Here is a 20,812-nt window from a genome sequence, read left to right on the forward strand (position 1 = left end):
AAATGCAGGCCTATGAGGAACATCTTCAACTTTTTTCTCTTGCATTGTTTTTAATACTTTTGCCTGATGAAGAAGCCAGTGGAGCGTTGAAAACTTGCAACATGTATATTGTGCATTTTGGTTGGGCCAATAAAGTTATCAGTTTTTTGCGTAATGTTTTTATTAGTTTTTTTAAAACAAAGAATAAATAAATGATTTAAAGAAAACAAAGCAATTACATCACATATCACATGATCTGTAATTACACAGTTTAACAAATCCATATATATATATATATATATCCTTCCTATGAAGAGTTGTCACGTATCACTTTTTGTAAATCTCCACTTTCTTTTTCTTCCTTTTCCTCTACTATGTAACTTTTTACTACCACATTATAGCCTATCCGGAAATACCTTAAATCAAATCTAATTACCACATATCTTTTTCATTTTCAGTTACTTTTTTAAAGGATTTTGTTGATGTTTTTGCATTTGCTATATGGCTAACACAGCTCCCTGTGGATGTTAGCTAGCGATACATAGTTTGATTCCCTGCTCAAGCATAAAAGCCCACTGGGTGACCATAGGCAAGTCGCATTGTAGTCATCCTACTTTGGGGATATGTGATGACGTGACTCATAGGGGGGGAAATGCTTGGTGAAGTTGAAGGCAGAAGGAGAAAGATCATATTGCAACTTTCAGAAGTGACTACAGGTGAGTGGGAAATTTTGAGAGCCTTAGTCCAAAAATTATTTCAGCCTCTGGGGAAATTCCCCCATTGATGCCAATGGAGAATGGTGTTCTTCGTACTCTTAAGATTGTTAAAACGTGATAGCCATTTGTGCATTAGAAGAGCAATTGCCATGTGTTAAATAGAGACTATGGGTGCATCTACATTGTAGGAATAATGCAGTCGGATGCCACTTTAACTGCCATGGGTCCATCCTAAGGAATCCTGGGATCTGTAGTTTTGTGAGGCATCTGCTCTAACCATGTGGAGTGACACATGGTTAGAGTGCAGAGCTCTGAAGTCATCCAAGAGTAATGTAAAGAGTAGATCGAGGAAAATAATAGGGCCACTCTGTGTTGCATTGGTCAGCCATCACCTGGAATACTGTGTCCAGTTCTGGTCACCACAGTTCAAAGGGGATTTTGAGAAGATGGAGCATGTCCAATGGAGGGCCACCAAAATGGTGAAGGGTTTGCAAACCATGCCTTATGAGGAGAAACGTAGGGAGTCTTGAGTCCCTATGTTGGGAGAAAGGAGGGACTTAAGATAATGCTGATGATGATGCCTGGAGAAGAGAAGGTGATATGATAGCCCTGTTTAAGTATTTGAAGGGATGTCATATTGAAGGTGGAGTAAGGTTGTTTTTTGCTGCTCCAGAGAATAGGACCCAGAGCAATGGATGCAAACTACACAAAAACATGAGGAAGAACTTCCTGACAATAAGAGCCGTTCAACAGTGGAACACACTCTTTCCTCGGAGTGCAGTGGATTCTCCCTCCTTGGAGGTCTTTAAGCAGAGGCTGGATGGTCATCTGTCGGGGATGCTTTGACTGAGAGTTCCTGCATGGCAGAATGGGGTTGGGCTGGGTGGCCCTTGGGGTCTCTTCCAACTCTATGATTCTATCAGCACTATTTGGCAGAGAAGGCCGAACTACAAATCCAGGATTCCATAGTACTCAAGGGCAATACACATTATACACTGTTACAGCGTTATTATTCCACTTGAATTGCTATGGCTGCCCTCTGTGGCATTCTGGGGTTTGTAATTTAGTGAGGCCTAAGAGGCTGAAAATTCTAAATGCCCCTCCATAAACTACAAATCCCAAGATTCCACAGGAAGCAGTCATAGCCTTTAAAATGGAACAATAGCACTACAGCAGTGTAGTGGGGAAAAGACTCTTGAAGGTCACTCAGTTATAGGCAGGGTGACCAGATGCCTCCCTTTTACTGGATCTGTCCTACATTTCAACTTTTTCTTTCCAGGAGGAACTTCAAAATGCCCTCCATTTTGATCACAACTAATGAAGCACCAAATTTACATTTCTAGGAGTGTTTTTCACTTTTCTTTGGTCATGTCCTCCCTTTTTCTGGAATGCCCTCCATTCTGTGGCACTTTGCCCTCCTTTGACATTTGCTCACTTTCGCCATAGGTTCCCTGAAAGTGAAAGCCAACTTGAAGGCAATGAACAACAAACGTCCAGAATCTCTCAGCTGGCATGGCTAGTAGCTAAAAGTGGTAGAATTAAAGTGGTGTCAAACTGCATTATTTCTACAGTGCAGATGCACCCTGATGAGGTTTTTGGTTTGAGCAGGTGGGTGTGTTGCATCATGCCAACCCCAAAAAAGGGATGCCTTTTTGCTGAGTTGGGAAGCTACAGATCACCACCAGAGGGGGTGGGTGGGTCAGAATTAGCACCCAGCCCCCCTTGTATATAAGAGGAAAGGGGAGGGTTTCTTTCTTTCTCTTTCTCTTTCTTTGTCTTGGAAAGCAAGCAAGGATCATGGCTGCAGCAGCATCAACACCAGTGCAAGCTCTCCAAGAGGAGGTGACCTGCCCCATCTGCCTGGACTATTTGGCCAACCCAGTGATGGTGGTGGGCTGTGGGCACAACTTCTGCCAGCCTTGCATCACCAAGTACTGGAAGGGCTGCTTCCAAAATGTCTCCTGCCCCCAGTGCAGGGCCACATTCCCCAAGGCCAGGCTGGAGGAGAACAGGCAGCTGAAGAAGGTGGTGGAAGTGACCCAGAAGCTGGCCAAGATCAGCCTCAAAGAGACCTCCAAGGGGATGGAGGGCAGCCTCTGCCAGGCCCACCAGCAGCCCCTCAAACTCTTCTGCCACCAGGAGGGAGTCCCCATCTGCCTGGGCTGTGACAAGGGGAAAGCCCACCAGGGCCACCAAGTGGTCCCCATCCAGGAGGCTCACCAGGAGTTCAAGGTAAGAGACCTTCCAAGAAGGAGGAGGAGGAAAAAGTCACATCTTTCAGACCAGAAGATATATCCAGGGGTAGTAGCCTAACACCCAACATCCACAAAACAGGGATTTTTGGGGCATAGAGCAAAGTACAATAACATCCCAAATCCACAGGACTGGAATACCTTTATGGGACCAGCCAAGAGGCACACAATACATGCTGCAAGCTTGGAATATTTTGCGCGCATATCATGAGATATCTTGGAGGTGGGACTCAAGTTTAAACATGGAATTCATTTTTGTTTCCTATAGGAGTTTATCACACTGGGGCTAATTTCGGCATTAAAGAGAGATTAAAGCGCATTTAAAGCATCCCACAAATAAAGCAAAAATGGCAAGTAATTGCGCAAATGATTATCACACGTAGTTGTGCAAATAAAGTGACACCGGAAATGCATTGTCGTTGAAATCCCAAAAGTAAAAAGATATGCATTAATTCTTCTTTGTGATCACTTTAATGGTGGGTTTTGTGCGACGTCATGTGAAATGGTTTTGTGTAATTATGCAATTCTGAGATATTCATGGGATAAACTCACGATTTCCTTCGTGTGATAAACTCCATAGTCTGGTAAAATATCCAGGGGTAGCCCTAATGGCCATAAAGCAAAGCACAGTAACACCCCAAATCCACAAAATAGGGATTTGGGGCACAATGCAAAGCACAATAACACCCCACATCCATAAAACAGGGATTTGGGGCATAGAGCAAAGTATAATAACTTTTGGACCCAAAGCAAAGTACATCTACAAAACAGGGATACCTTTAGGGGGCCAGCCAAAATGTACAATATACATGTTGCACAATGGGAACCAATCAAAATGCACAATATACAGGTTGCAAGCTTGGAATATGTGCATATTATACTTAATGAGATAGATTGGAAGATGGGACCATATACATAATGAGGTATCTTGGAGTTGGGACCCAAGTCTAATCAGGAAATTCATTTTTATTTCCTACAAACATAGTTTCCTGTACACGTATATTTCCTAGCCACATGGCCTGAAAACATATCCAGGGATAGCCCTATTGGCCCTATAGCAAAGTAAAATAACACCCCAAATCCACAAAACAGGGGCCAAGCCAAATTTGCACAAAAAACAAGTTGCGAGAGGAAGAACTCTCACCTCTTTCAAACAGAAGACATATCCAGTGGCAGCAACCTTATTGACCATAGTGCCTGGTACAATAATACCCCAAATCCACAGAACAGTGATCCCTTTATGTGGCCAATCCAAAAAAGATGCACAATAGAGATGTTGCAAGCTTGGAAGATTGGCATATTTATTTTATTTGTATGCCACATTTCTCACAGAAAGGGACCATTTTAAAAACTTTACAATAAGAATTTAAAAGCAATGAAAATCATTTTACTAAAAAACATATAAAATTACATTAATATACAAAAGTTTAAAAAGCATAACTATAAAACATGCACCCTGTATAAAAGCTATTTAATGAGATACCTTGGAGACGGGGTCCAAGTGTAAACATGTTTGTTTCCTATACACATAGCCTAAAAACATATCCAGGGGTAGCCATTTCAGCCATATAGCAAAGCACAGGAACATCCAAAATCCACAAATCAGGGATACTTTAGGGAGCCAATGCAAATGCACTAAATACATGTTGCAAATATAGAATATTTACATGTATAAAATGAGATATCTTAGAGATGGGACCTAAGTCTAAATGTGAGATTCATGTTTGTTTTCTATGAACATAGTTTCCTATACACATATATTTCCTATACACAGGGGTAGCCCTGATGGCTTTGTAGCAAAGTACAGTAACACCCAAAATCCACAGAACGGGCCAACCAAAAACACAGGTTGCAAGCTTGCAATATTTGAATATATATAATGAGATATATAATCTCATTATATCCCAACAGGCCATGTCCTTTTCCAGGACGTGCTCCTACATTTCATCTTTCTGCCCAGGAGGTAATCCCAAATGTCCTCCATTTTGAGCATGACGAAAAAGCATAAATGTATATTTCTGTGGACAATTTTAGCTTTTATTTTCGGCCCAGGAAGAATTCCAAAATGTCCTCCATGTTGAGTGTGACTTAAGAAGCATGGATTTATATTTCTATGAGTGTTTTTTAGCTTTTATATTCTATCCAGGAGGAATTCCCAGGTGTCCTCTATTTTAAGCATGACGAAGAAGTATGAATGCATATTTCTGTGAGGTACTGTAGCTTTTATTTGGTTATATCCTCCATTTTTCTTGAATATTCTACATCTTGAGCATGACGAAGAAGCATGAATTTAGATTCCTATGAGAGCTTTAAGCTTTTATTTTCTGCCCAGCCGAATTCCCAAATATCCTCCATTTTGAGCATTACGAAGAAGCATGACTGTATATTTCCATGAGTGTTTTTAGCTTTTACTTGGCCAGGTCCTCTATTTTTCTTGAATGTCCTGCATTTTGTGCTGCTTTATCCTTCTTTTTCGGTTTGGACATCTGGTCACCCTGGTCCATTGGCTATTAACCATGAGCCTTTATACCATTCTCTCTGTGGGAGCACTGGTGTGCTATGCCAGAGTTTCGGAGGTTGTTTTTTCCCCAACAGGCCAGAGACCGGTGCCAGTCTAGTGGCCACCATTTTGAGCAGCACTGTGCTATGGACCCTGTCCTTTTCCCTAAAATGGGAAAATAATGGTGATGGAGGATGCTTTTGACACATATCAGTCCACTGTGGAATGGGGCAAAGGTGCCATTTTGTCCTTCATCCCAGGCAGCAAAGTTTTGTGAGGACTTTGACCCAAATAGGTAGATTTCAGGGGTGTAGCCAACTGATCTCAGCCATGGAAACCCACTGGCTGACCTTGGGCGAGTCACACTCTCTCAGCCTCAGGGACAAGGCAGTGGCAAACCACCTCTGAACAAATCTTGCCAAGAAACGCCCATGATAGATTCTCCTTGAGGTCTCCAAAAGTTGGATATGAGTTGGAAGTCACACAACAACAAGCCTGTTGGTACAGCCAGTGGTTTGAGCATTGCACTAGGACTCTGGAGACTAGGGTTCGATTCTCTGGTTGGACATGAAAAGCACTAGGTGATCTAGTGAGACTGACCTCAGAGGAAGGCAATGGCAAACCCTGCCTGAAGAAATCTTGCCAAGAAAACCCCATGATAGGGTTGCCACAAGTTGTAAACGACTTGAAGGCACACAACAGCAACAACCACCAGCTTTGCTCCCCAAGTGCAGTGACTGAGTGAACATGGTTGTAGTTGTACCAAGTAGTCTCTAGTGCACAAGAGGAAGAGGAATGTGCAAAGAAGCTGCAACTGGATTAATGCTTCTGAAATTAAATAGCCCCCCCCCCCCCCCCGGACTACGTCCTGACAGCTTTAGGTGAGGCTTGTCTTAATGTGGAAACAAGCTAAAAATCTCATTCTCCTCCTCCCAATGTTGTTTTAGGATAAAATTCAGAACCAATTGGCATATTGGAAGAAAACAAGACATCGTGCTGAGGTGTGCAAGGAAGCGGCTAAATCATCAATGAAGGAAATGCAGGTAGGTATGTATGTATGTTCACAGAAATCTGGCCTGTGCAAGGAGACCTAGGGTTGCCAGAGTGAAAACAGTTCCTATAACTTCTTGATGATACAAAGGCTGCTTTTGTACTGCAGGAATAATGCAGTTTGACCACACTTTAGCTGCTATGGCTCAGTGCTATGGAATTATGGGAACTACAGATCCCAGGATTCCATAGCATTGAGCCATGGCCATTAAAGTGCTGTCAAGCCACATTATTTCTGCAGTGCAATGTTGGAACATATGTAAAAGCAGTAGCAACAGAGTACATCCCAACATCCTCCCCATAGTAGTGCTGAGATGTTCTGGGGAAAAATCATGCATATTAGAGAATAAGTGGTACTGCTACCTGCAGTACCACTTACTCTTGCATTATCCATCATCTTGCTGTATTAATGACAATTCTGAATTTTATGATTTAAAAAATATTTTAGTGTCTTTGTAACTTTGTGGTATTTATGTTCCATTGTTAGAATGTGAGAACCACATTCAAAGTAATTTTATTAAAAGGCAGGATAGAAATAAAATGTAAAAACCCTCAGACTTTCTGTACTGAACTGTGAAGTAGCTTTTTCATTTGCACACAAAAAAAGTTTAAAGTATACATTGGGGAAAAACGACAGCCCTCCCCTACTGTTGATGATGTCAAAACAAAGATGTTTGGCATTAACAGTCTAAATAGTTATTTTCAGACATTAAGAAATATTCATCATTTCATATGGTATGCCTAATTTAAGACTATCCCATCTGCACTGATGCAAAGAATTACTGGGTGCAGAACATAGGGGGAAAATTCTGTTGTTCCAAAAAAAAAAAAAAAAAAAATTGGATGCAATATATCATACAATTCCCCTGTTGTTGGGGCTTTTTTTTAGTTGGCTAGGAGAGGCACCTGATGAGAAACATCTTTTTCTATGATTTGGAGGGAGACATGAAGCTTGATAACCACCATTTGATAATCATTTTGGTATATAAAGCTCTTCACCTGTAATTAATTGCTGAGAAAGCCCTTTTCCTGTTTACAGGGTGGAAAAAGCAGGGATAACCTTCTTGGTCATAAGAAAAAATACACAAATCCTCATGATGGGCATACCTGTAGTAGGACAACCAACCAGCCACAAAAAATTAGGTGTAAACGCCTAAAATATTCACATCTCTTCATAAGGCAAGGTGTTACAAACTTGGAAATGGGCATAGAAAGGGGATGACTGTGATCTTTATAATCAGGTTTGGAAACAAAACCAGTAGCAAAATGCAGTTCAGATGTTATGGCTACTAACTTAAATAGCAATTGTACTTTTAACAAGTGCTCTTTAAAATCAAGTTGTTTTGTTTGAACGTATGTTATTTGTTTATGAATGGCATTTCTTGGCAACTATAAAATAAAGTGATTAGCAAGGAGCAGTTGATGCCAAATATTCTTCTAGCAATGGACAACTGCCAATAAACTGTTAAAGTTAAAATCTTTAAAGTCAAACAGTCATTGTTCCAGTAGGTGGGTTGGAAAATAGTAGTAGTAGTAGTAGTAGTAGTAATAATAATAATAATAATAATAGTGGGTTGGAAAGTAGTGGCTGCGTGTTGCTCCTTTGAGGTCTTTGATGTGAATACATAACATGGATTTTGAAAGAACCATAACTGCCATGGCTCTAACCTAGGGGATGCTAGGATTTGTAGTTTGCATATTTAGGATTCATTAGTAGAAAGCTTTAACTCACTCTTCTGAAGTACAGTGGGTCCTTGTTATCCACTGGGGTGTTGTTCCAGGACCCTCCATGGATAACAAAAACTATGAATGTTTAAGTCCCATCAAATACAATGGCATAGCAAAATGGTATCCCTTACATAAAATGGAAAATCAAGGTTTGCTATTTGAAATTTTTTAAAAAATATTTTCAAGCCAGGGATGCTTGAATCCGTGGATAAAAAATACGTGGATAAGGAGGGCTGACTGTATAGCACTGTAGACCTCTGACAGGGAATTATAAATATCTCAACCAAACTACAGATTTCTGGTTTCTGTAGGATGGAGCCATGCCAGTTAAAGTGGCACCAAACTGTTAGAACTATGCAGTGTCAAATGTTTCTGGGCAGCTGTGTTGTCCATAAAGCAAAAACCCACAAAATCCAAAATCTATCATGCAGTGCTGCATTTATTGGCCCAATCACATTTCAAACCACATTTCAAAGTTTCACTGGCTTTTCTATCAGATGAAAGCTAGATAGTAAAAAGCATACAGGAGAAAGAGTGTGACGTTGTAGTCATGGTGTCTATATTTTAAATTCTGATGCTATAGGAAGTATGTGTGGACATAAAGAGCCCCCTCCCTTATGCCTATAAACTCAGTGGAATCAAAGGTAATAAAACAGAGCATCCCCTGTCTGAGATCCATATTTGCATCTGCCCAGTAATGAAACTATAGAAGACTGTATGATGGAAAATCATACAGTGAGTTCTTGCTATCTGGTAGGGTTTGGTTCCAGGACACCCCCCCCCCCCCCCAAGGATAACAAAATCCATGGATGCTCAAGTCCCATTAAATACACTGGCATAGTAAAATGGTGTCCCTAATACAAAATGGCAAAATCAAGGTTTGCTTTCTGGAATTTATTTTTTAATAATATTTTCAAGCTGTAGATAGTAAAATCCATGGATAAAGAATCTGTGGATATGAAGCGTCGACTCTATTCCCCATTTCATAATGAAAGTCTCTATATTTTCAGGTATGGAGAAAAAAATTGGACATTGAAATTGCAGAGCCAAATCAGGGTTATGGGTTAAACCCACAGAAAACAGTTTCCAGAGTATGATGACAGAAAATTTGCTTCCTCACCAGTAAGATTTCCCTGTTTGTGGCTAAACTCAGTATCTTCAGATTATTATTTTTAAAATCTTTTGCTTGCTGAAGAAGCCTGTGAGCATCAAAACCTAGCATAATGTATTTTGCATCTTTTGGTTTGCCCAGTGAAAATATCACTGCAGGATGGGTTTTTGGTTTATTGTTTTATTCAGTGCAAATACATTCTACCTTCCTGACATCTTCTTAACTGCTGAAAATTGTAAGTAATTTATCAAACTATGGGTCTCAGGAAGAAGTGACTGGAGACTCACAAGCAGGTTGGATCAGGTAGGCTAATGGCACTAGGTTTCAATTGGAATTGCCTCTGGGCTTACTGAGAAGGGGAAAGACTATGGACTAATTGATTTCTCATTTTGAAAATACAAGCTTTCCTCCAAAATTAATAGCTTTGTCCAGTTTGAAATGTATAGCTTGCTTTGTCTGTGGAGAGCAGGGAGGAGTAGATGGAGGTTTTTCCCCTGTCTCCTTGCTTGCTTGTTTCTCTCTGTTATCCAAAGATAGGAGATGTGAAAGATGAATTATCGGCTGAGGTTGAGCAGTTCTGTCAGTTTTTGAAGCAGCAAGTGCATTTCTTGCTGCCCCATCTGGATGCCTTTCAAACATGCCTCACAAAGAAGGTGGAGGAATCTACCAGCAAATACACCAGAGAAATAGACCACCTCAACAGTTTTATCAGTGACATTGAGAAGGCCTGTGAGCAGCCCTCAGCTGAGTTGCTGAAGGAAAAATCCCGACTGGAAGGCATGATGAGTAAAGAGAAAAAGAGATGGGATCAGTTCATGAACGAGGACATGAAGGTGAGAAAATGGCAGGGATGGTCTTGTTTTTGACTTGAGGAAGAAAAGTCTTGTGTAGCGAGTGTTCTGATGTTCAGTTTTCAAACACCATGCAACTAAAGACCATGCTAGACATTGTCCTATTCACACAATTATCTGTTTTGTTTTATTTACTTACAGACATTTTTAAATTCCTTTTCATTACAACCCCCTCTTAAGCAGCTTACCATTTTGCAATATTTAAACCCTCAGATATGAGTAAGGCTGCATCTCTGCTGCAGAAATAATGCAGTCTGACACCACTTTGACTGCCATGGCTCAGTGCTATGGAATCTTGGGATTTGTATTTTGTGGCAGAGAAGATTAATATCTCACAAAACTACAAATCCCAGAATGCATTGATCCAAGGCAGTTTAAGCAGTGTCAAACTGCATTATTTCTGCAGTGCAGATGCAGCCATAGGTATAACGACACAATATGAATGAACTGCATAGATATTTTTAAAATGCAGACTGGAGGCATAGGAGACCCATCTGAGATGCTGTGAGGGGTAGATGGATTTATACCTCTCACTCCCTGGAATGAACCTGATCAGATCATGCATTTGCTGTTTTCATGGAGAAGAAATTTCCCTCTTGATGCAAACAGCAGTTGTGGCAGCCCTAATCTGAATCTGTACTTTAGCAGAGAGTTTAATGCCCTGTCTCTGTCTAACCTGGTCCCCAAACTTTGATCCTCCAGATGTTTTGGACTTCATCTCCCAGAATTTCTGATTGTTGGCCAAATTGCCAAGGGCTTCTGGGAGCTGAAGTCCAAAATACCTGGAGGACCAAAGTTTGGGAAACACTGGTTAACACACTTCATGGAGGAAACTGGAAAGAATTAATTGAAAAAATCAGCCCAGTAGCACATCCTTCGCTAGAGCTGACTTAATAAGCTATGTTTCACTTCTGAACCCTCTCCAGATTCACCTCCCTCCTCCTCTCACATTCCGTTCCCATGAAGAGCCAGGCACTATATGACCTTGGTTCACACACAATTCTCTGCAGCTGCTTATCGCACTCAAGCTCCCAACATACAGTAGATAAGCAGGCCTAACTTTAACATGGCAGAGGGAGCCATGAGGGACTACTCTGACAGAAGGCAAAGAGTTAAAGCCCCCCCCCCCCCAACTCCTTTATTGAGCATCTCAAGGCCACGGTATAAAAAGGAGGACGGGAAGGGGGGAAAAGATATATGGCAACCCCTTTAAGACTATCTGGCTTTTATTTTAGTACATGTTTTTGTGGATATATGCCAGTACAGAAGTGTATTAAAGTCTCAGGTATAAAGCATATTTATATAGTTATGGGAGTGGGATAGAATGTATTAGGATCCAAAAGGATGCAAGTCATGTTTCTTGCCTTAAATTTTAAACGAAATAAGAGCAAGGGACATAATTTGCATCTGTTTGAATCCTGTTATGTTCTTTTTTTTAAAGACAAACTTTATTAGTATATATAAAAACACATCACAAATAATCAAAACTTACATTCATAACATCCACTCACATAAACCACCCTCCATCCACCTTTCCCTAAAAACACTATACATACATAACATATTACTTCCTTACTATGGAAATACTACTGATACACACACACACACACACACACACACACACACACACACACAGAGTATATAAAATACATATTCTACTCCTTATAACTCAATCAGGTTTTTAAATACTTTTTCTACATAATTAATAAACCACATACATTTATCATCTTTCATGTGCTCTGGTGTGTATCATCATCTCGTATCTTTATTTACATTTTACTACTTGTCTTTTGGTTCAGACCAATATCCCAAATTTGTTCCTCTTTGTTTTTCAAATATTGAATCAAAGGATTCCAGTCCTTTTTAAAAATCTTTCTATTGATCTTTTCTGTATTAGTTGCATCAGTTGTCCATTTCCATATAATCTGTTATTTTTCTAATCCAGTCTTTTATTTCAGGTGTTTTCTTCTCTTTCCATTTCGCTGCATATACTAGTCTCACCGCTGTTGTCAAATAATAAAATAACATCCTTCCATAATTTCTTTCTACTTCTGTTATGTTCTATCCCACTCCCACAACCAGACAAATAAGCTTTATAAATAAAGCTTATAAATAAGCCGAGGCCATAATAGATACCACTCTGTAGTGCGGCTGAGAAGTGGGTTTATAATAAAAACTGGTTAGTCTTAAAGGGGATGCCGCATTTCTTTTTTGTCTCTCGCTCCCTCTCTTCTTTTTTGTGCTACAAGAGACTAACAGCTACTTTTTTGAAATCATGCCCACAGTGTACACTTTCAGTCTTGTGGGGGTGGGACAATGTTGTAATTTCAATAGACAAATGGAAAAACATTGACATAATAACTAACGGAGTTTAAAAACTTTTTTTGCCCTTTCTTTCAGATTTGCAAAAAATGAGTGCTGTGTACTTACAAAAACAAATAAATAAATTGAACACCTTTATTAGATTTCCTTGTGTTTTCAACCAAAGAATGAGAAAACATCTATATTCAGGATGCTTTCAGACAAATGACTCCCAGTACTATGAATCAAAATGCATAGGCTGCATCCACACTGTAGAAACAATCCAGATTGACACTGCTTTAACTGCCATGGCCCAATGCTATGGAATTCTGGGAATTGTAGTTTATTGTGGCACCAGAGCGCTCTGATAGACAAGGCTAAATATGTCACACAACTACAATTCCCAGAATTCCATAGCATTGAGCCATGGCAGTTAAAGTAGTGCCAAACTGGATTATTTCTGCAGTGCGGATGCAGTCGAAAGTGTAGCTATTTTGTCCATTCAACAGATTTTCAGTAATCGGAAATAAAGATGGATTAAACAGTGAGAAGGCACAGTAGGGTTACAGATGGAAGACAGAAGCATGTGGTCTTCTGCAAAATTTGATGAATGAGGCATGCTGAATCTAGAATCCAAGCCTTCTCTGAAAGCACCCTTGGACTCATAAATGACCATGAGGACTAAGGCATAAATGGATGGCTGGGTGGAAATTTCGATTCTTATCTGTAGAAAGCTCTCTGCTGCACTGAAAAATGACCCTAGCTAGCAAAATCAACAAAACATATGTACTCCAGTGTAGTGGAGGAAGGTGAGATGGTGGAGAGGGTAATGAACCTCATGTATTACCATGTCACATGCGAGATGTATCCAACTAGTACCCTCAGATTTAGAGAGGGTTTTACGCTCAGCATAAATAATAATAATATAATAATGTTTTATTTATAGACTGCTATTCTGCAATGATCATAGCGGTATACAGTAAAAATTGCAATACAAAATTAGCCCCTACCCACCCCCTCATTCCCTCCAGGCTGGATGATGACAGTTGGCCGTGGAGGGCGGGCTCTGTCCCTTCAGGGCAGTCCCGATGGAATCCATAGATACTGACTGACACCTTTTCTTTCTTCTTCTAGGAGTATGAAACCACCGAAAATATGTATGTATCTCCTTATTAAGCCTCCTCTTTTGACATCTGGCTAAAATGTGGGTTAAATGGTGTTTGGGACACTTTCTCTTTATAGAAGCTGTAGGTTATAAGAATTAATTTCTATCTCTTTTTTTTTGTTTTGTTTTTACTTCGGCTGTTATCTTCCTGTACATATATGTACTTCTATGAAAGCTAGAAACTTATACTTAAAAAGAGGTGTTACCTCCTCTATAAGAATCTATAGATTGTACTTTTGCACAAGGCACCAGATCCTGTCTGATCTTGGAAGCTAAGCAGGGTTGGCCCCAATTAGTACTTGGTTGGAAGACCACTAGCAAAGATGGGGTGCTGTAGGCTGTATTTAAGAAGAAGAAATTGGCAAACCCATCTCTGAGTACATATTCCTTGCCTAAGAAAACCCTATGAAATTCATGAGGTTGCCATAACAAACACACACTCTTTGCTAGCACCAATGTAACTTGCTGGTGCTAATGGCACATGAGAACGGGTTATAAAACAGAACAGCTTTGATATGGAGTTTCAGTCCTTTGTTGTCTGCATGGTGGTGATATTATTAGACCAACCAAAAGATTCAAAATACATCATGCTAGCTTTCAGAACTCATGGACTTCTTTGCAAGAGAATCTGCTTAAAAAGGTAAGCAACAGTGTGGGAGTCACAGTGTCTAAATTTTTGCTTTGAGATGTTGTAGAGAGATTGAACCAGAAGGAAGGATCTATGTAGATGAAGAAGATAGTCCCCCATCTCCATGACCACAAGCTGACAGACAGGTGGCAAAGACAGTAATATAAAAAAGGAAGGCAATAGAGTTTTGCTCCTCCATTTGCAGTTACAAAACTAGCCTCAAGACCTTGTATTTGTTTCTGTTCAGTACTTTGTTCCTAGACACTCTGTAGGAAGTTTTCAATGAGTCTTCTCTATACTTTCAGGTCTGGGGATAAATCCAGCCATTTGACCCGACAAAACTTGTCATTAGGAGCCATATTGGATAACTACTACTACTACTACTATTATTATTATTATTACTACTACTACTACTACTACACCATGTGTTCAAGGGAATAAAACCACAGAAAATCAAATTCTAATATACAACGACATAAAATCCTTAACTATAGTAGTGCTTGGAAGCTAGATGTCTGCCAGTGTTATAAATCCAACTAATTCTGAAAAGATGGGCAAGGCTATCTTATGTCCCAGAATTTACCAGGGGTGAAGCTTTCAGTAATATATAATTATGGTTTCTGTTAGACTGTACCACCTTTTAACAAAGGTAATTGTTTAAATTTTAAAGGGTGATGGATTCTATTTCATATTTGGTTTTTATTGTAAACTATAAATATGGTAAAAGGTTTCCAGGGACAAAATTATATCCATGCCCAGAGAATAAAAGCAAGAACACAGTTAATCTAATATATAAGAACAGCAAACACAATAGACCTGATTCATTGTTCAATGCCCCACTGATTTCTAAACACAGAAGTCAGGCTGGCAAAATTAAAAAGAAAAAAGTAAACTCCCGCCTTTGCTTCTCCTAAAGCATTCCTCCCCTCTCTCCCTGTGCATACTGTTATCTCCTTTCTGGAATGAAGATTTATGTTTGCCTTTAATTCCAAGTCTCTGAAACACCAGTTAGCAAAACCAGACAGTATGGCCTTACCACCTTTCAGATATCTGCAGGTTTGCAAACAAAGTTTTGATAATAAAGCAGGCCCTGAGGGGATAGTGGGCAAAGTGGGCGTATTACTTATTATGAGATTAGACCAGCCTCTGCTTAAATGAGATTCTGGTACTGAATAACATTAAGAACATCATGAATTATGGCCAGCATTGATATCCCTGCTCTGTTCTGCCACCAATGAATTTTGGTTGCAGTCACATAAAACTCTTTGGAACTTACTCAGAGGAGAGATTATCAAGTTCCTTTGTTGATGGTTTCTGGGCATGAAGGCAAAACAATTTTATATCCCATCAGTGAAGGGAGAGACATCCTTTGGATGGGCTGCTTTCCCCACTCAATCCAATAGGATCTTCATCCCTTCATGGCTGGAAATGAATGCATCACAGATAAATGACTTTTTCCCTCAGGCTTTAAATAAGTTTTAAAAGTGTTTTTAAATTTAAGTAAAATTGTGTCTTTATTGTTGTTAACTACTTGTTGTTGTGTGCCTTAAAGGTGACCCTTTGGGGTTTCTTGGCAAGATTTGTTCAGAGGGCATTTGCCTTTATTTCCTCTGAAGCTGAGAGGGTGTGACTTGCCCAAGTTCGCCTACTGAGTTTCCATGGTCAAGCAAGCAAGGCTTTGAATCCTGGTCTCCAGAGTTGTAGTCCACCACTCAACCCACTACACCAGGCTGGCTCTCTTGAAATCTCTGGCAAACCTTCTCTAAACAAATCTTGCCACAAAACCCTATAAGTTTGCCTTAGGATTGCCATAAGTCGGAATCAACTTGAAGACACACAACACACACACATTTAAACCCCACCTTTTGGTAGAACTTTCAAAGCATTTTATACTCCAAGGAATGATGGCACGTGAATGCTTGCGTAATATTTCTACTATCTCTCTCTCTCTCTATCTCTGTGTGTGTGTGTGACCATAAAGGAGTATGTAATTTTATTTACAAAGCAATCAAAGGTTTAATTTTGCATAAACCAATCAGCAAAGTGACATTAAGTGAAATAACTTGCAAAACTTTTTTCTCCAGCTTTGATGGCACAGTGAAATATGAAGAAAACACCTTTGGTGAACTGGAAGAAAGACATTTAAAATTCGTCGAGCATAACAAGAGTGTGAAGGAAATACTGCAGAGATTTAGAGGTATCGGGGAAGGATACTGGGTTGGGGGGGGGGAGAACAGAAGAGTTTCATTTTCTGTGATAGTCAGGGACAGGGCAGTTGGTTTCAGTGTCAGCTACAATCTTTGGAAAGCCCTTGGGACACGGTGCCCAGATGGGCCTATCTGTTCCTCACTGTGGTCTCCATTCACTCCATTCCCTTTGGTCCTAATCCACACAGGTCTTAGGGGGAGAAAGCATGGCTAATGGATGTTGCTTAGGGTCGCTAGGTCTGGACTATCTCAAGCCCTGAAATTTCAGGGCAAAACTCTGAAATCTCCTCTCTGTCTCAGAAACCAGGCCCTGGTGATGTTACAAGGGGCAGCTCCTGGTGATGACATTAAGCATCAGTCACAATTGCATAGTGTGGGCCATCCAGATTTTTAAAAAATTAAGTCATGAGGAAAATACATGCGTGTACACACTTTTCAAGGGAGCACTCTTGCCTTGTGATTTCTCCCCCTTCCTGTCAACTGGAGGAGAGGTCCAGCCCATGAGCTATGGGAACCCTAACAGTGCTCCTTCTTGCTCTTGTCATTCTTTCCTTGCTTGAAAGGACAAGTCAACAGGGATGGGACAAAAGCAGGAGAACGGGGATCTAGAATTGGCAGTGAGCCTTTGCTTGAGGCATAGACCTCAACACCAGTGTTGTTTGTTATTAGTGAGCAGCTGGTGGCAATTGCCCTTCAGAGGCATTCTATAATGGGCTCAGGAGTGAGGCAAATGGCCAGATTTGGCAGTCTGATCAGCCTTCAACCTCCTATGCTCTGTCCTCCATCCCTTCGCCTATCTCCTTCCTTCCTGTTTCTATTTATGAGTTTTGCATGCTGCCTCATAACATAAAATTTCTCTCTTTAAGAATTTCAATTTTATACACATTGGAGTTTGTTGTCATTGTTGTTAACTGCCTTTGAGTTGTGGAGACCCTTTAAATGAGGCATTTCCAAGCCTCCCTATTCTCCACTGCTTTGCTTAGGTCTTGCAGGTTCAGGCCCATGATTGAGTCCAGCCATCTGACGGTGTGGTCTTTCTCTGTTTCAACTGCCCTCTATCTTCCCCTGCATTGTGGTCTTTTCTGAGTTGTGCCTTCTCATGATGTGCCCAAAGTATGACAGCCTCAATTTCTTCATCTTGGCTTCCAGAGAAAGTTCAGACTTGATCTGTTCTGGGACCCATTTGTTTGGTTATTTGGTCATCCATGGTATCCTCAGCACCCTTCTCCAGTACCAAATCTCAGATGAGTTGGTTTTCTTACTATCTGCTTTCTTCACTGCCAGCTCCCACACCCGGACCATGGTGATACTTTAGGGCTCAGCTGTATATCTTTACTCTTTAGGATCTTATCAAGTTCTTTAATAGCTGCCCTTCCTATTCCTTGGTTTCTTCTGATTTCTTGACTACAGTCTCCATTCTGATCAATGTTTGATCCAAAGTATAGGAAATCTTTAACCATTTCAATTTCCCCATTTTCTAATTTATGCAGATCCTCCATAGTCATTAGTTTTGTTTGTTTTTATATTCAGCAGTAACCCTGCCTTTCAATTTCTTCACCTTTCCTTAGCAATTGTTACAGGTCTGTGATGTTTTCTGCCGGTACTATGGTGTCATCTGCATATCTTAGGTTGTTGATGTTCCTCTTATCTTCTCTCCTCCTCCTCAATCTAACCCTGTTCTTCCTATGATTTTTTCTGCATACAGGTTAAACAAATAGGGTGATAGAATGCAGCCTGGCCTGAAAACTTTTCATGATCAGTGCAATCAAAGGCTTTGCTATAGTCTATAAAGCACATGCTGCTTTTCTTTTGGAATTCCTTGGTGTGTTGCATTAGTCATCGTATGTTTGCAATGTGATTCCAAGTGTGTCTTTCTTTCCTGAACCCTGCTTGGACCTCTGAGATTTCACTCTTCATATATGCTTGGAGTCTGTGTTGCAGTATTTAAGGGTAATTTTGCTTTGGTGGGAGATTAGTGCTAAGGCTCTGTAGTTGCTGCAATCTCTTGTATCTCTTTTTTGAGGATTGCAATGTATATTGATAATTTCCAATCTGTTTGTCCACCATTTTGTTTTCCATATTTGTTGGCATGTTTTAATTACCACAGTCCAGCACCTGGTTTTGTTTTGGGGCTTACCTCCCTACTTACCCAATTGACACATATGGTCTGCCATAATCCACCACTGAGGGAGCAGGTGATATCCCACCCAGTTTTATCAGGAGGCCATGTATTTGGATTTCATAGGATATTGCCACAGCACTTAAAGTGGAATCAAAGCACTTTAAGTGTTTAGTGTCCAGAATCCTGCAGAATCCTGGCATTTGTAGTTTTGTGAGGCACTAGCACTTTTAGGCAGAGAAGGCTAAAGACTTTGTAAAAGCACATATCCCAGGATTCCATAGGATGGCACTACAGCACTTAAAGTGGTGTCAAACTGCATTATTGCTACAGTATAGATTGACCCTATGCACTGCAGACATAATGCAGTTTGACACCACTCACTGTATATATTTGACTATAAGTCGACCTCATGTATAAGTCGAAGGCAGGTTTTGGGGCCAAAATGTTGGATTTGTATATGACCTGTGGATAAGTCAAGGGTAAAACTTAGGGACATGTAACAAAGGATGTAAAGGAAAATGATGCCAGAGAACTTAAAAAATTATGTCACGTATAACTGTTTGTGCTCATCCTAAAGGCTGGATGGATGACAGAGCAGAAGGGATCCATGCTTCTTTTTGGTGTTCCCAGGATGGACTGAGCCAGGGGCCGGGTTGCTGTCCCTCAGACAACTCGGGGGGTCGAAGCCGGGGGATGGAACTTCCACCCTCTGGGGGCAGGGCTGCATGCCAGGGGTGGAGCTTCCACCCTCCAGGAGCGGAGCCGCATGCCGGGGGCGGAGCTTCCTCCGAAGCCCAGCGGGGAGGAGGAGGCGTGTGCCCGCCCTCTCCTCCTCGGTCCCTTTCTGGCCAAACACCCCCAACCTGCATTCCAAAACACACACAACAGGACATTTGTGCATTTCACATGACTTTACTTAACTTTACTTATTTCAGAGGCTTATTTCATAACCAAACCCGTTGGGTTTAACACTTAGCATGGTTTAACATGGCTATGCATATTGAACATGTCAAGGTGGTTTCACCGTTCTTGCACCAAGTGTACTTCTCAGAAGTGTGTACTTGGTCAAGGGACTTTGGTTTTTCTTCACTGCACATGAGTTTGTAAAAATCACAGCAATTTACATTGGCCTTGCCTCAAGAGGCTTTCTGATATCAATATCACCATTAAAGAACCAAAAACACACAGAAAAGGCACTTTGGAAAGTCACACTCTCTTGGCTTCTGAAACAGTGCGTCCATGCCTCTCAAGCTGACTCATATCATCATCATCACCACCACCACCACACTATCACTGTCAAAACAAGGGAGACTTGTTAGCATTAAAATCACCCAAAACACACTTTGGAAGGTGACACTCTCTCGGCTTAAGAAACAGTGCCTGCATGCCTCTCAAGCTGACTCATATCATCATCATCATCATCATCATCACACTATCATTGTCAAAGCAAGGGAGACTTGTTAGCATTAAAAGCACCCAGAACACATGTTGGAAGTTGACACTCTCTCAGCTTAAGAAACAGTGCCTGCATGCCTCTCAAGCTGACTCATATCATCATCATCATCATCATCACACTATCATTGTCAAAGCAAGGGAGACTTGTTAGCATTAAAAGCACCCAGAACACATGTTGGAAGTTGACACTCTCTCAGTTTAAGAAACAGTGCCTGCATGCCTCTCAAGCTGACTCATATCATCATCATCACACTATCACTGTCAAAACAAAGGAGACTTGTTAGCATTAAAAGCACCCACAAGAAAATTTTAAAAAACCTTGAGGCCTCTGGCCACTCACCACCTCTTCCTTCCTCCTCTTCCTCCTCCTTCTGCTCCCCTCTCCTCCTCTTCCTCCTCTTCCTTCTTCTCTTCCCCCTCCTCCTCTTCCTCCTCCTCCTCTTCCTTCTTCTGCTCCCCTCTTCCTCTTCCTTCTCCTCTTCCTCCTCCTCCTACCCCCTCCTCCATGCGCTGTGCAGCCTGGGGGCAGGGTGGAGGAGGCAGAGGAGGAGGAGGAGGCAGTGGAAGGACAGGGCTGGGGCCGGTCCTGCCGCCTCCGCGGGCCACCTCCGGCCCGTGGGCCAGGGGTTGCCGATCCCTGGACTAAGCTCTTGCCTTTTACCACTCTATTCAGAGAAAGATGGTGGCTCATATATATATGTGTGTGTGTGTGTGTGTGTGTGTGAGAGAGAGAGAGAGAGAGAGAGT

General features: G+C 41.1%; 1 protein-coding gene across 2 annotated transcripts in view; it reads left to right on the forward strand.

Annotated features, from left to right (window-relative positions):
- The first annotated feature begins 2,435 nt into the window (after positions 1 to 2,435).
- The window catches only part of LOC121921470 (zinc finger protein RFP-like), a 24,280-nt gene continuing 5,903 nt past the window's right edge, over positions 2,436 to 20,812 (forward strand). The window contains exons 1-5 of one of the 2 annotated variants that reach the window (XM_042449609.1): positions 2,438 to 2,927; positions 6,395 to 6,490; positions 9,870 to 10,169; positions 13,623 to 13,645; positions 16,366 to 16,478. In XM_042449609.1, coding sequence (XP_042305543.1) covers positions 2,493 to 2,927; positions 6,395 to 6,490; positions 9,870 to 10,169; positions 13,623 to 13,645; positions 16,366 to 16,478 — 967 coding nt within the window. In that variant the 5' untranslated portion in view covers positions 2,438 to 2,492. Of the gene's footprint in view, positions 2,928 to 6,394; positions 6,491 to 9,869; positions 10,170 to 13,622; positions 13,646 to 16,365; positions 16,479 to 20,812 lie in introns of both variants that reach the window. The other variant, XM_042449610.1, reaches the window with a different exon arrangement.

The sequence above is a fragment of the Sceloporus undulatus genome, chromosome 2 (genome assembly GCF_019175285.1).
Source record: "Sceloporus undulatus isolate JIND9_A2432 ecotype Alabama chromosome 2, SceUnd_v1.1, whole genome shotgun sequence".
NCBI classification, from domain to species: Eukaryota; Metazoa; Chordata; class Lepidosauria; order Squamata; family Phrynosomatidae; genus Sceloporus; species Sceloporus undulatus.